This window comes from Alligator mississippiensis, chromosome 5 (genome assembly GCF_030867095.1).
Source record: "Alligator mississippiensis isolate rAllMis1 chromosome 5, rAllMis1, whole genome shotgun sequence".
In the NCBI taxonomy this organism is placed as follows: domain Eukaryota; kingdom Metazoa; phylum Chordata; order Crocodylia; family Alligatoridae; genus Alligator; species Alligator mississippiensis.
Window position 1 is genome coordinate 91,614,733 of NC_081828.1, and position 14,345 is coordinate 91,629,077.

At 45.2% G+C, this 14,345-nt stretch overlaps 1 protein-coding gene across 6 annotated transcripts in view; it reads left to right on the plus strand.

Moving 5' to 3' along the window:
• COBL (cordon-bleu WH2 repeat protein) overlaps positions 1–14,345 on the plus strand; it is a 273,635-nt gene that overhangs the window by 66,725 nt on the left and 192,565 nt on the right. For all 6 annotated transcript variants that reach the window (XM_019483861.2, XM_019483865.2, XM_059728586.1 and 3 more), the window contains exon 2: positions 11,604–11,810. In XM_019483861.2, the coding sequence (XP_019339406.2) occupies positions 11,604–11,810 (207 nt within the window). The remainder of the gene's footprint in view (positions 1–11,603; positions 11,811–14,345) is intronic.

Consider the following 14,345-nt stretch of genomic DNA (forward strand, 5'->3'; position numbering starts at 1 on the left):
GAGGAAACATCAACCATATCCTTAGCCGGGGTAAAGGCGCGGAAGGCAGAAAAGCTGACCCCCGCTCAGGAGTTCACTCAATGCACTCGATACTTAAGGGAAGGAGGGGAACCCACCCCCACAGACTGGTTCAACTGTCCGGATTTGGTGCCTGGGTCGTGGGGCCATGAGCTCCTCGTTCATCTCCGGGAGGATCTGGAAACTAAGGGCCGTCATGTGCCGAGATGGGGTCTAACTAAATGGAAGAAGGGAAAGATGATGAATGTGCTGTTCCGTACAGTAGCGGGTCTACTAAGGGAATACGCAAATTTAGAGGCACAGATGCATATGGCAGGTAAGGAGTCGCTGGAGCGGACAGCAAAGAGCTCCGGAGCGACGCTTATCAATAGCGCTGGCCGTATGATGCTGCTAGCAGAAAATGGCGCCGAAAGAAGCGCGAGCCATCCGGGGAACCCTGAAAAGAGGGGCGGAGTTTCAGAAGACCCGGCGGGGATCCACCTAGTGACTCCACCCCCTGAGGTGATGTCGTTCCCAATGGCCCCGCCTCCTTGCCACGGGGAGGGGGCAATGGGAGGAGGGATGTACCCAACGCTCCCAGATGAAGAATTTAACTCTTTCTCTGCTGCAGCTCACCCAATAGCTGTGATGAAGCATATTGCAGATGAAGAAGGTACTAAGCGTACCACTGCTACCTCTCGCACATGCACCCGACCAGAAATTCAGGAACTTTGTAGAGAATCTAAAATAAAACCAGAAGAAACAGCCATGTGGTTAGGACAATTAATAGTGGAATTTGGATCTGACACTTTAGACAAGGAACAAGCGAGTGTCCTGACCCGACAAGCGGCATGGAGCGGAGGGCGTGCTACCGACTTGAATGTGGTCACGGACAGTGTCCACTGGCCCATCCTGCTCCTGGCGCTCATAGTGGGACAGGTAACCCACAAATTTCACACCTGGCGTGAAGGCTGCCCGCAGAAGGCTACTGCAGAGCAACTCCTCCTGGCCATAGTCGGGGTGTCATATCTTTCATGGAGCCCGAGAACGAATCCAATGGGACTAACAGCAGTCCAGCGCAAAGAGAGATGGGCTCATTGCCACCTATCGAACCCTGGGGCAATTCCAACGCCCCTGGAAGCTATAGATGCCTGCGTGGAGGTATACGGAGGAGCAAATGCCGTTATACTCCGACTCTTTTTGAACCCAATGGCGGGTCAACCAGTGGGAAATCTCTTAGGCCATCTCCCACGACTGCAGGCACTCATGAAGCAAGGTGAAGAAGCTTCTGATGATATAAGGGACCGACCTTCAGCATACCCAGCCGAAACACTGAGACCCAGACGTCAAGAGTTTCCCCCCCGGCGAGAGCCATGGTGGTCACCTCCAAGAACCCCGAAGGAAAGAACTATAAAGGAAAGGAATATGTTTGGTTTTCTTCTCGCCCGCTCCGGACTTACAAAGACTCAGTTGCGAATTTTGGGAGAAAGGGCCCAGTGTCGTCTGGCCGAAACATTAGGATTCAAATTCGAAGACCCACCAAAAAACGAGTAATGGCCATCGGCTCCGCCGGCAGCCTTCTCCAACTCAAACCTGACCCCGCTGATCCTCGTCCATACGCCGAACTCACTGTTTACAACCCTACCGATCCGGATGACCAACAACAAGTATTCTTCCTTCTCAATACTGGAGCTCAGACCAATGTGATTACTTCAATGATACCTCACCAAAGACCACCAAAACGATTAAGGTACAAGGGCTTAACACTATTGCAGTCACCACAAAGGTCAAATTCTCAGTCCAAGGCCACCGATACCCCCTAGAGGCTGTCCTAGGGGGCATCAACATTTTGGGAATCCTGGGGATAAGAGCGCTTGACCTTAAAGAACAAGTGCTACAAGCATTACCCATTATTATCCCAGAACAAGATTGGCATCGACCAACGCTTCGTAACACCTCCACCTGGCGATATTGACCAATCCCAACTAAGGGTCCTCTAAAAAAGTTCCATACTGACCTCCTGCAGTGACTCGAGCGACAAGGCTGTATTAAGACCGTAACTGCCAGCACCTACCTGTCATCAGGATGGGGAGTTGCGAAACCTGGAAAGCCTAACGAAGCCCGGCTAGTCGTAGACTATAGAGAGGTTAATAAAAGATGTCACATACTTCAACAACCTAATCCTTCTACTCTGCCACAATGTACGTTTGAGGTGGCACAGTTCCAACAAAGTAAGTGGGTCGGAGTCATATTGGATCTAAAAAACATGTTCTTTTCCATCCCAATTGAGGAATTGAGAATCTGGAGTTATGTCGATGATATTGCTATCATGGGTCGTGATAGTTCCGTAGTTACTAGTATAGTCAACCAACTAGTCGCTCACCTTCAAAGTAAGGGATGGATGATCAACGAGGAAAAGTCATGCCTACATCCTGTAGATGACATCACGTTCCTTGGCACTCGATACATCGGTTCCATCCGCCACGGAATCTCGCATAATTGTCCTAACATCAATCCATTAAAAACATTCCTCCCTGTCACTAAGAGGCACTTTCAACAGCTTTTGGGTCATTTGAATTCGTATCGGCATTATGTTGGACCCAGTGATTTGGCACTCCTCACCAAATTGCAGCGACAGATTCGTAACAAATCCCGAAAGTCCACGCCCTGGACGAAAGGAGATCAGCGGAACCTGCTTTGCCTGCTAGCCACAGTTAAAGATACACAGCTCCATGCCATCGATCTGGGTGAGTCACTAACCGTAACCCTTGGGTTCACCACAAACCACGTGTGGGCTGTCGTGCATAACCCTCGCGATGAGCTGGTATACACGGCCCATAAGACGCTTCAAGCGGCACAACATCGATATGGAGCTGTAGGAAAAATCCTCCTAGCTGAACAACTGGTGGAGCCATTAGCAAGGGGGCATGGGACATTACGCGCTCCTGGTGCCACATTATTACCCTTGTTGGATGCGGACAAAGTCGACCCACGTTTTCAGGGGGAGTCTAAGACCTGGAATACGCTAGTGCTTACCCATCATTACAACTGGCATTGCTGGAGGTTGGAAGACACGGCGCTTGATCCAAGCCCAGAAGATGAGGAGAAGGTCCCTACAGTGTATGGAACTTCTGCCCCGGCGTGGATGGCCTCAGATGGAACCTCCTGACATGGCGGAGGCTATGGGTACTATTGCAAAGCTTGTAACGATAGGGAAATATTTCAAGCCGACCCAGATGATAATTCGGCCCAAAAATGTGAATTGTTAGGATTCCTGAAGGTACTAGAACATTGTCTGACAAATCATAACGACTCGCTTCCCGTTCCAATCATCGCAATTGATTCATAATACATTTATAAAATCCTTACCGGTACAGCCTTTCCCTCTGAAAATTTGAATGATTGGCAAGACATCTGGAAAATGTTAACTAAATTTGCACGGCTCCCGTTGGTTAAACACACTAAGTCACACCGTCTGGACACTGATCCAGTACATGAGGTCATTGATAAGCTCTTAGAAGATCCACTCCGGACCGACATAGTCTTGCCTATCACATCTACCTCCAGTCCTGAAATAAATCCATTCCTCACGTGGCTTCACAAAAATTGGGGTCACCCAGGACCACGGGCTTGCCATCAACGTTGGTGCCGAACCCTTGCGGAGCCGGCCTCATACAGAGCTCAGCACGATTGGGAAAAGGTAGCTCAGGCCTGTGAGATATGTGCAAAAGAAAAGTGCCATAGAACCAAACATCAGCTCAGAGCTTTCAATTCTTCACAGTTTCAGGCAGGAAAACTTTGGCAGGTAGATCTGCTAGGACCCCTCCCAGGGTCTAAACCGCCAAACAAAGGATTAGTTGTTGTCGACTTGGGAACAAGACAGTTACAAGTTATTCCCTTATGAAAAAGCAATGCCACTGCTGTTATTTCTGCCTTAACTGCTGTATTTGCTACCTGGCAACCCCCTCATGAGATTCAGTCTGATGGGGGACCCCCGTTCAACTCTAACGCTCTAGATAAATTTGCTCATCTTCACAATGTAGCATGGCATCTCCATCTGCTATACCACCCGCAGTTCAACGGCGTTGTGGAAAGACACATAGGCCTGTACAAAGAACAACTTCGCCTCAGAGGAGGAGGGACGTTTAAAAACTGGACTAAATTCAATCATGATGTTCTCATCTCACTGAACACCGCTAAACCGTTATGGGACGAAACTAATGTCCAGAAACCCCCACCTTGGGAACCCAAGTTCCAGCCAGATGAGTTAGTGTGGATCTCAATACCACACCCTCATCAGTCTCATCCACAAGTTCACAAAGGAACCGTTCAACGGTCGGGACAATATCCTAATACCTATTCTGTCCAATTAGAAGAAAAGCCCGATCGTCCTCCTATTATCGTTCATCACAACTGGATGACTCGCCGCTCCGACGTTCACCCAGTATCCTTACAGTGAATCCAATTATGAGTCTCTTTTGTTTTGTGTTGTTGTTTTCTTTCTTCACAGGTCTAACCCCCAGCAAAGCAGTAATCCACAACCGCCTGATTGTGAGATTCGTTGAGCACCAAACTACAGTTCATTCAAGTCAATAGAGTGATGGTTGTGAAGGAAACACTGAGACAGCGAATGTCCATTTGGTCAGGACTTGCTATGATACTATTTTCTCTCATTTTATTAAGTATTTTATTGACATTGTCTGTTATAGGAGAAGACGGACTGACTAATAAACGAGGGGAGTCCCAAGCAGATGTTCTCCAATCAGACGATGATCAATAGTTGTTGTTATATGTTCAAGTTATTATATTTTATAGTTTGTTAAGAAGACCGGTCTATCAAATTGTTTGTTTATATATATATTGGTTGTTAAAGCTTTGCCAGGTCAGTAAATCCTGAAACAAAGATGCCTTATGATGTGCTCATGTGTCTAAAATTCCAGTTGTGCCGTCGGCAAGGGGGCACGTCACAACCCAGTGATTTTGGTGCCTCGGCACGATGGAATTTCCCGCCACATGAGAGCCTCTTGCACAGCAAAGGTTTTCTGTTGCAACAGAAAAACCCCGGTGCAAGAGAGTTCCCGCCATTCGAATGCAAATGTGTGTCCCGCTATTGGCCAGTTCTAAATTATTCCTATGTGGCGGCTAGTAATTGGCTTGCTAGCCGTTTAAAATTTTGTGCGACTTCCGCCCAAGTCGGAGAACTTTGAGCACGCTGCAGAGTGCTTCTAAAAGAGATCTGACTTGCGGCTGAGCTGATTGATAGACTGATCACCTATCGATTCTTCTCCCCGTCGCTGAGCACAATCCTCGACGTACCCTTCCCCGCCGGCTTGATTTGTGGACGGATGAGCTGGTCTGAGCCCTGCCAGCTGGAACAACTAACATAGTTGTTCAAATGACCGGACCGTCTGCGTCGTGGCTACAAGCGGCGGAAGTAAAGTTTTGCAACCATTAAGCTTTGTCTGCCTCTCTATTCACCAGCCCACCCAGCGAATGAGTAATTACTAAATCACCTCGAGTCGGCTCTAGCCATCCGAGACAAAGGGCACTGTGGTAGTTGGTTGAGAACCCCTGACCTAGAATTAGATATAGCCCTGTGCCAATGGAGAACTGAAGAAACCATGACTCTTCATTTTTTGAAAAGCCATGTCCACATTAATCTTTCATACTTGAGTCAGAGTTTTAACTATAAATATTTTGGTGCAATCATTCCAGTAGAATATGGGCCCAAGGTAGAAAGTGGCTCATCAGTCAATATGTGTAAATCTTAAGTAGAAAAAAGTATGTGATTGATTAAGGTCATTTATATTTAAGCAGGTTATTTGGTGTAATTGGCACTAGTGCCAGTATAGTACCATTTTTCTCTGTGAGTCTTTTAATTGATGGTATTTATTGCCTTCACAACACATTAAGTAAAAGCAGCAGTGCCATAGAAACATCATTGCTAATGTCATGGTATTCTGCTGGCAGTCTCATACTATGAGCATTTTCAAGCAATGCAGTAGACTGCAGCATACCACAGAAGTTGTCAGTGTACATTCAGATGTTGGCAAAAGGGGTGTCACGCTGGCCATTCCCAAATCATTGCTTATGGGGCAGCTCCTTTGCACTGCACAGCCACATACATGGGTCACTGGCACTACATATTTGGCCAGAGAAAGAGTCTTCCAGCATGAGCCTGCATGGTGTGCAGGTAATGTGGGGGTTTAATTAAAAAGAAAATTAATTTTGAAGTTGTCAGGTCCTTGTCTGACCTTTGGCTAAACTTCACAGTCCCCTTCAGCCCTGAGCTTTCCAGAGTTTGCTCTCCCTCTACCCTTGTCACCAATCATTCCTGCTTATTCACCAACCACCAATAACCTGTTTCTGTGTGCATTTTGCCTTCCTTGGACTTCTGTTTACATTGACTATGTAGCAAAAGTGATATCCTAAATAAAAACGGACAAAAATTCAGTGTGTTTATATACCAGTCTTTTGGAAATTAGCTTGATCAAACATTTTACTGTTTTTCCATTTGTTTATGCTAACATCTGACTTAAACATAAATCTAATCATCTTAGGTCATTGGGATATTAATTATTAAACATATGCCCCAAGTACAAAGTCAGCTATTTAGTTATTCAGCAATAAATATTTGTTACTGTCATGACCCAAAGGTCTGATTTTTTTTGTGTGTGCTTTGGCACTAAGAATTATCCCCGTGGGTATACAGCTTCATTGCACGGAGGAGTTCTGCTGCGCAGAAAACCTGCGTGCAAAGGAGTGTTCCCGCCACTTTGCAGCGATCTTTGCAGGGTGCATTTTCTTTGCAACACAGAAATGCACGGTGCAAAGGTTTCCCGCTCGTCGTATGCAAATTTGTGCCCCGCAACTGGCTAGTGCTAAATTATTCATATGTGGCGGCTAGCGATTGGCCTGCTAGTCGTATAAGAGGCTTGAGCAGTTTCCGCCCAAGCCGAAGAGGACTCCGCATCCATCTTGTGGGGACTCTGGGTGTGCGCGGCAGGGTAATAGAAACCCTGTGTGTTGCTCAGAGGAGTTTGGCGGCCTGATCCACCGCCCACCTCTTCCCGTCTTCGAACGGAGCCTACTATAAGACGTAACGACGAGTTTAATGTGCGCTTGTCCTGGACATCCGGAGTTTGTCTGCGTGGAGCCTAGCAAGCTCCACGTGATTGTTCGTGTTCTGTCTGTGTGGAGCCTTGCAACCTCCACGTGTGTTCGCGTTTTCTGTTGTAACCGCAACTCAAGCAAGTTCTCAGCCTACACCACGACCATCTCGGTGTAAGTAAAATAATCTTAAAATCAACCGTTACGTGTCTGTGCCTAATTCTAGCTCGGCGCCCGCCCTCTCCGACCCGGCCTGCCCGACCCGGGGTCAGACCCGGCGCGCACAGTTACTTATCATGTGTCTGCTTGGTTGCCTTCAAACAAAGGAAAAAATAAAAGTTGATTTTATGGAGATTATGGTTCTTCTTTTGTACTAAGAATGATGCTTGTTCAGTGGTAGAAGTTGATGCAACCTCTCTATCAGCTTCTAGGGACTTAACTTTTAGAGAGTGTCCAGAGAGTTACCTTTTCTTAGTCTACAGGTCCATTAGCATGATACTGTATGAATTGGGTCTTATTTTACCAAGGTATTCTTGTGAGACATATACAGTCTAGCAGAACTATAAGGAGAATGGGGTTGGGCTCAGTATTTTTGACTGTCTCAGGATAATTCTTTTTACTGTGCAAAATAATTATCATCCTGTCTCCTAATGAAGGGTCAGATTCATTACTGTGTTCCAATGATTCCAGGGCAGTTACACTGGCATAAAATGGGCTAAGTGTAAATTAATGAAGCTTAGAGAAGCCTTATATACTTACAGTAAGCAGCTTGTCCAGCCTGCTGGCTTTTAGGAGATGGATTTTGCTCTCTGAGGAGCTCCTCAGCCAGTTCTCCCCCAAAAAAACCCAGTCATTAAGCAGCATACAAGTAAACACACAAACAAACAAACAAACAAAAAACCCTTCTGCCCTGTCCTGGGCAATAGGAGGGGAGACCTTGTCTCTGGCCCCTCCTTGTAGCAAGCTGTTCTGCTCACAGCTTACTTTCTCCTCCCTTGGTAACTGTTCAGGGACCTTTTTAAAGGACTATCCAAATGCCCTGCAGTTAGCCTTTCTCAACAGGGTTGACTGTTCCTTCTTAAAGGGACAGACTGCCCTGTTATGTTTATCCAGGGCCTGTTTGCAGAATAAGCATTTTCCAATAGTGTAGTTTGTTGCTACAAGTTGTATTTCTGAAGAATTTTGTCATAAGGTCCTGCCATTCCTGACAATGTGAGAAACTGGATTTGGATGCAGCACTCTCCTCTCTAGTCCTCAAAGAGTTTTCCAAAGTAATGTGCAGATGTATAAATCATTGGAATATAAATTAGTGAAAACTTGGATCCAAGAACTGTTGAAGTTGGGGGCAGTCAAATCCTGCCTCTGGACATGAACCAACTTTTTGCAGTTTGAATTTACCTCTTGTAACCCTGTGCTGCCAGGTAGGATACAATATCTCAACTGTTCACTGTTAAAAAGTGAACAGTGTTGTGCATTCATTTCTGCACAAACCACTTATATGGTTATTAGAATTTTGTAGTATCTGACTTTGTTTTCATTGTTAGTATTTGGAACCCAAATTCAACTTCTTGAATCAATAGGAGCTTTATTAGAATTACTTTTTTCTGTTTTGCATATAGTAAATATAGTTGAAACTAAGTGGCAAATTTTCTGAGTAAGGAGTGGGAAAGGACTGCAGGACATCTAGAGCTATCTGTTGCTCCCATCAATATCTATGCAGGGGCAGAGAGCCATCAAAGCAGAGAGATTCATGTTATAAAACTTGAGATTGTCTGCCATATATTTGAATGATTTGGAGACTGCTGATATACATGTACTACCATTGGTTTCACAGGGTTCAGTTGAACCCTTTACTACAGAAGGTAATCAAATATGGTGATGTTCAACAAGAATTTGAATTACTCCCAAACAGGAGCATGTATTAGCATAGCTTCTCTTTGATACTTACCTCAAATACTTCTGTCACCATAGAAATGTTCCAAGTAAATGTGTATGATGCACATACAACATAATGCACCTCCATTTGCAGGTATACTTTAATCACCCAAGCCTTGTGGAGAAATGATTAGCTTTGTTTAATGTTATTAAATTTTGCAACAATACAGAGAGGTAGAGAAGGAAAACAGCCCTGACAGATGCATGAATTATAGTGTGACAGGGAGGAAAGTAATGATTCAGGTTTCTGTCTTGTGAGAGATCAGTCCAGATGATTATAGAGGGCTCTTCTGAGCTTAAAGTCTCTAAAAAAACAAGTGGGACAGAGTGGTTTTGATTATTTAGGTCAGGTCTATCCAACCTCCAGGCAGCTGGGGGCCACAGGCTGTGGGCTGCAGCCCTGGGGGCCACGTGAGGTGCAAGCTGCAGACTGTGAGGACCACTAACTGTATGTGGCAGTGGAAGGCCTCCCTGGGCTCTCCGCTACCATGCATGCAGCATCTCCCCAGCTTACCCCTCTTCAATGCTGCACAGACAGCTCCCTCCCACCCTTGCAGAACAGGCAGCCCAGCTCCTTCTGCTGCACACACAATACCTCATTCTCCTCCCCTCTTGGCCACAAGTGCCACTAACCTGCAGTGCCAGCAACCTGGCACGTGCCTTTCTCATGTGCAGTGCAAGCAGGCCTTCTCCCCTGTCATGCACACAGTTCAGGTACTCTGCCCCCTCCACTATACATGCAGCTCAGGCACACTGGCCCTCCTGCTGCACCATCATTCTCCCAGGTTCAGGGGCAGGAAGTGGAAGCCAGAGGAGAGTGGGGAGCCCAAAGAACTCAGCTCCTGCAGTAGGAGCAATGGCGGGACAATGGTGGCTATGCCAGGAGCTTGCAGGCTGCATGCTAACCCTTTGCACACCATATACTATCCACAGTTCACAAGTTAAACAGCCCAGACTTCGACTAGCAGGTTAAGTGTAGGTATCCTTGCCTTATTTGTTTTCATACCTGCACTATACAAGACATATCCTTGTTGCATTTTGATTTTGAAAATTTGGATTTTCCCAAACGCTCAGAGTTGGTTTAACTAAGCTTCCACTTGAAGCTCTGACAAACATGGAAATAATCTGCAGTATTTTTATGCATATCATGAATATGTATAATATTTGGGCTTGATGGACTAGGTTTCTTGATAGCCATTAGAATCAAGTCTAGTTAGCTTTGGGGTTGGAAGAACTAGGTTAATGATGATAAATAGCCTTATTGACTGTTGGTTATATGGATGACATGATGATTCTGTTCGTGGGATTTGCATTCTGAAGAAGTGCGTGCACATGTATGCGCACACATGCACACACACATACTCTCACGGGTAAAGTACACTCAGATAAGCCTGGAAATGTTCATCAGAGGTCTTTGGAACAGATAAAAGCTAGTCTCCGAGATAAGAGAAAAACTGTTGGAGAGGCTGGATTCTTTAGTGAGGCTTAATTATTCAGAGGTACTTGCGTTGAGTAGAACTTGTCTAAATTGGCAGGGAAAGGCACAGATTTAAGAAAAAATAAAAAATGTGTTTTCATATGGTGGTAACCAGCCCTGTTTCTCCCTTCTTATTAACTTTCTATGAATCAAGAAAACACACTTGCCTTTTAAGATCTTCTGAGTTACTGCAAATTCCTTGTGGTCAGAAGTTCTCACACAGAATTCTGTAGGTGGGCCTGGGTCCAGGTGATTAACTTAGGAGAATATAGTTGATAAAGAGAGCATAGTGTGGACTGCTGAGTTGGTCAGAAATGAGTGGATAGAAAGCTGACTGGATCGTCAGACTCAGCAGGTAGTAATCAAGGGCTCAATGTCTAGTTGGCAAGCAGTATCAAGTGGAGTGCCCCAGGGCTTAGGCTTGTGGCCAGTTTTTATCAATATCTTCATTAACGATCTGGAAGATGGGATGGATTGCACCCTAATGAAGTTTGTGGATGACATCAAGCTTGGGGGTGTAATAGATAGGCGGTACTCAGATAGGTGGATAGTAGAAAGGATATGGACAAATTGGAGAGAGTCCAGCGAAGGACGATGAAAATGGTTAAACATCTGAAGCACATGACTTCTGATAGCAACCTTTAACTACTTGAAGAGTGGTTTCAAAGAGGATGGAGCTAGACTGCTCTCAGTGGTGTCAGATGACAGAACAAGGAGCAACGGTCTCAAGTTGCAGCAAGGGAGGTTGGATATTAGGAAAAACTTTCTCACTGGAAGGGTGGTGAAGCAGTGGAACAGGTTACCTAGAGAGGTGGTGGAATCTCCATCCTTGCAGGTTTTTAAAGCCCAGGTTGACAAAATCCTAGCTGATCTAGTTGGGAAGGTACTGATTTGAGCAGGTTGGACTAGATGACCTCCTGAGACCACTTCCAACACTAGTTTTCTGTGATTATATGAATACACGAGATGCTGCTACTCCATCCCTGCCCACCCACGGTTGCTTAATTATTAAAGTGCCCCACCCTCACTCCCAGAGCATACGTAAAGATGCCCATTAATTTATTACTTGTTTTTATTTCTTAAGGAAGAAAATGAAGTCTCGAGCTCCCCCTCCACCAGGCCAGCCTCCCACAGCTAGTAAAATCCACAGTGAACAAAAGCCTCCCACAGACGTGGAAGTCATCCCTGATCAGAACCTGGTAAACATGAAGGAAAATATGATAAACAGGATGGTGGATGTCACAGTCATTTTGCCGACTGGAGAGGAACAGAGGAATACTGTGCAGGGAAGGTAAAGCATCATTCTACCCTTTCATTTTGGCACCTCTCCTTTTCCTACCTTCACCTATTTTTTAATCAGATGCTGGTGCGTAACCTCGCCCCTCTCAGGATTGGCAGTGTGTCTCCTGGGTCACAGCTGGGTAACACTTGGGCAACAAGAGGTCCTGGCAGTTCTTCAGATACCCACCTGTGAAGTGCAGTGTCAGTGAGGAGGGCCCATAGACATGCCCTCCATGCTGAAGCCAGTGCATAGGGCCAGACCACTGTGGGTGCCACATGCAATGCATGCCAGGCTAGTACCCACATGCTGTGTACAGCATGTATGCTGGCTCCAGCCCCATGCACCATATGTAGCACATGCCAGCCCAGCCCCACATGCTGCATGGCGTATGTGGCACCAGTCTAGGTTACACTCTGCATGTGGTGCCATGCTGGACTTGGCCTGTGCACTGGCTCTGGCACACAGGGCTGGTATGTTGACCTGATCCAGACTGACCCTGTATCTATAACATAGGGACAGTCCAGTGCAGGTGTGGTACATGCTCTGACTGGCCCTGAGCATCATGTCCAGCACAAGTGCTAAGTCTAGCACTGTGGGGGTTGTCACAGGCGAGCTGGGCACTGTGAGAATATCAATTTAGTTGCAGGCTGACTGAATACTGCAACTTTGTTAGCCACTGGGCTTTTTGGTTTGGGATCGAGGAGGTGATGTTGGGAAGGAAAGCAATGACAAGTTTCACTGATGAGAAAGAATAAATTTTACTTATAGCAACAAAAGATATAGTTTACACATATAACAGTTAATAAAAAGGTTAAGCTAATAAACAGACAACATAACAATACAAATTAAAATTGGCAGTAATAATAAAACAGATAGAGAAATTAACTAAGAGTTCCCACTTGGTTAGTAACTTATCGATAGTCCTTCAGTTAGAAACACGTCAAGTTGATTCAGCGAAGTCAGGCGTCCCCAATTTACGCTGTCAGAAGGAAAACCGGAGGAGGTACCTCAGTCAGGATCTGGACTTCATTCACACAGGGAATAAGAGATCCAGGGAAATGGAACAGCAATGTGCCTTTTGTTCCGTCCTTCCTGAGGGTTACTTAGCGTGCATGTTCTTTTATATCTTGTTTATGCTAATTTTTAGTTATATAGCTATTCATAATGTTATTCTATAGCTGTTATGGGGTTAATAGGTGTTAGAAATCATTACAATAAGTTACTGCTTAAGCTTGGGTTTACTTAATAAGCAAATCACACTACATTACTTTGGGGTCTGAGATTAACATGTCCCTGCCTAAGTTTATTTTACTATCTCTTAGCAGAAAAAAGATTATAAAATTAGCTAAGTTTCTGTTTCAAGATTAATATAAAAGTTATATATAATTCTTGTGGGTTATACTCCAGACAGACAAAATCAGTTTCATAAGTTCTGTTTCAGATACCTTCAAAAAGCATTTTCTTTTGTTATAACTGCTTATTAACTCTTTTAGTTCTAGCTATCACAGGGGGTTTTCCATTCTTTTTAATAAGTGTACCCCTGGCGGCCAGATGTTGGGGGGGGGGAAGATGGCATGCAGCTGATCACGGAGCAGCAGCAGCGCAGTGTCATGGACGGTAGCAGAGGCTGCTGCATGCGACCGCTCCTGGGACACAGCGGTGCGGGGTGGTGGGTGGCAGCACTCCATCCCTGCCCACCCGCGCTTACCCCCTAGGGCCTTCCCAAGTACCCCCAGGTGACAATCCCTAACTTAATAGAATCAGGCCAAAAGCCACAGCAGATTCAAGGAGCTGCAGGATCAAAGGAAGGTAAATCTTATCACTGATGTCACAGGTGTAGGAGAGCATAGAGAAAAGAGATTATAGAAGGTATTGGGATCTAAGTACAGAACAAAAGAACAGGACTAGGAAATGGAATGGATTTAGGAAATGAAAATTGCTGTTCATCAAAACCAAAGAGTTTAGCTAGCTCATCAGCCAATGTAGACAATGTCTGATCACTGTGCCAGAAATTATGATTATCATATAGCATCTCAAACAAAGAGAGCTAGTATTAACTTTTGTAATAAGGGAATTCCTTTTCTTCCAAAAAAAAAAAAAATTGTACTACGAAAGAAAATTTAAGAGGGGAAAAAACAAGGCTGAGTCTGTTTATATTTATACCTGAGCCTGCCTTAAGCAAACCTTAGTTTGCTTTTCATGGATGGGTCCTATGCCCATGTGCCAATATCAGAAATAAACCAGAAATCACCAATTGGTGGCATTAGTGGCCTGTGAAATTTGAGAGTTATTGAAAACTATTACACTATCCCTAGCCAAACTGTTCCCTTTAGGCTAAATGTTTATGGAAGCTGAAGTGGGTGAATTATCCCAGCAAGCGTGTGAAATAGATTATGTTCAATGAGGCACGCAGCACATTGTCATCAGTTTGTGTACAGGATTCCTGTGGGTGGATACAAATATCAGGACACAGAAGGTGAAGCTGGCTCAGGGTTAGCACTGGTCACATTTGTAAAGATGTGGAGGTTGACTGCGGTTCAGATA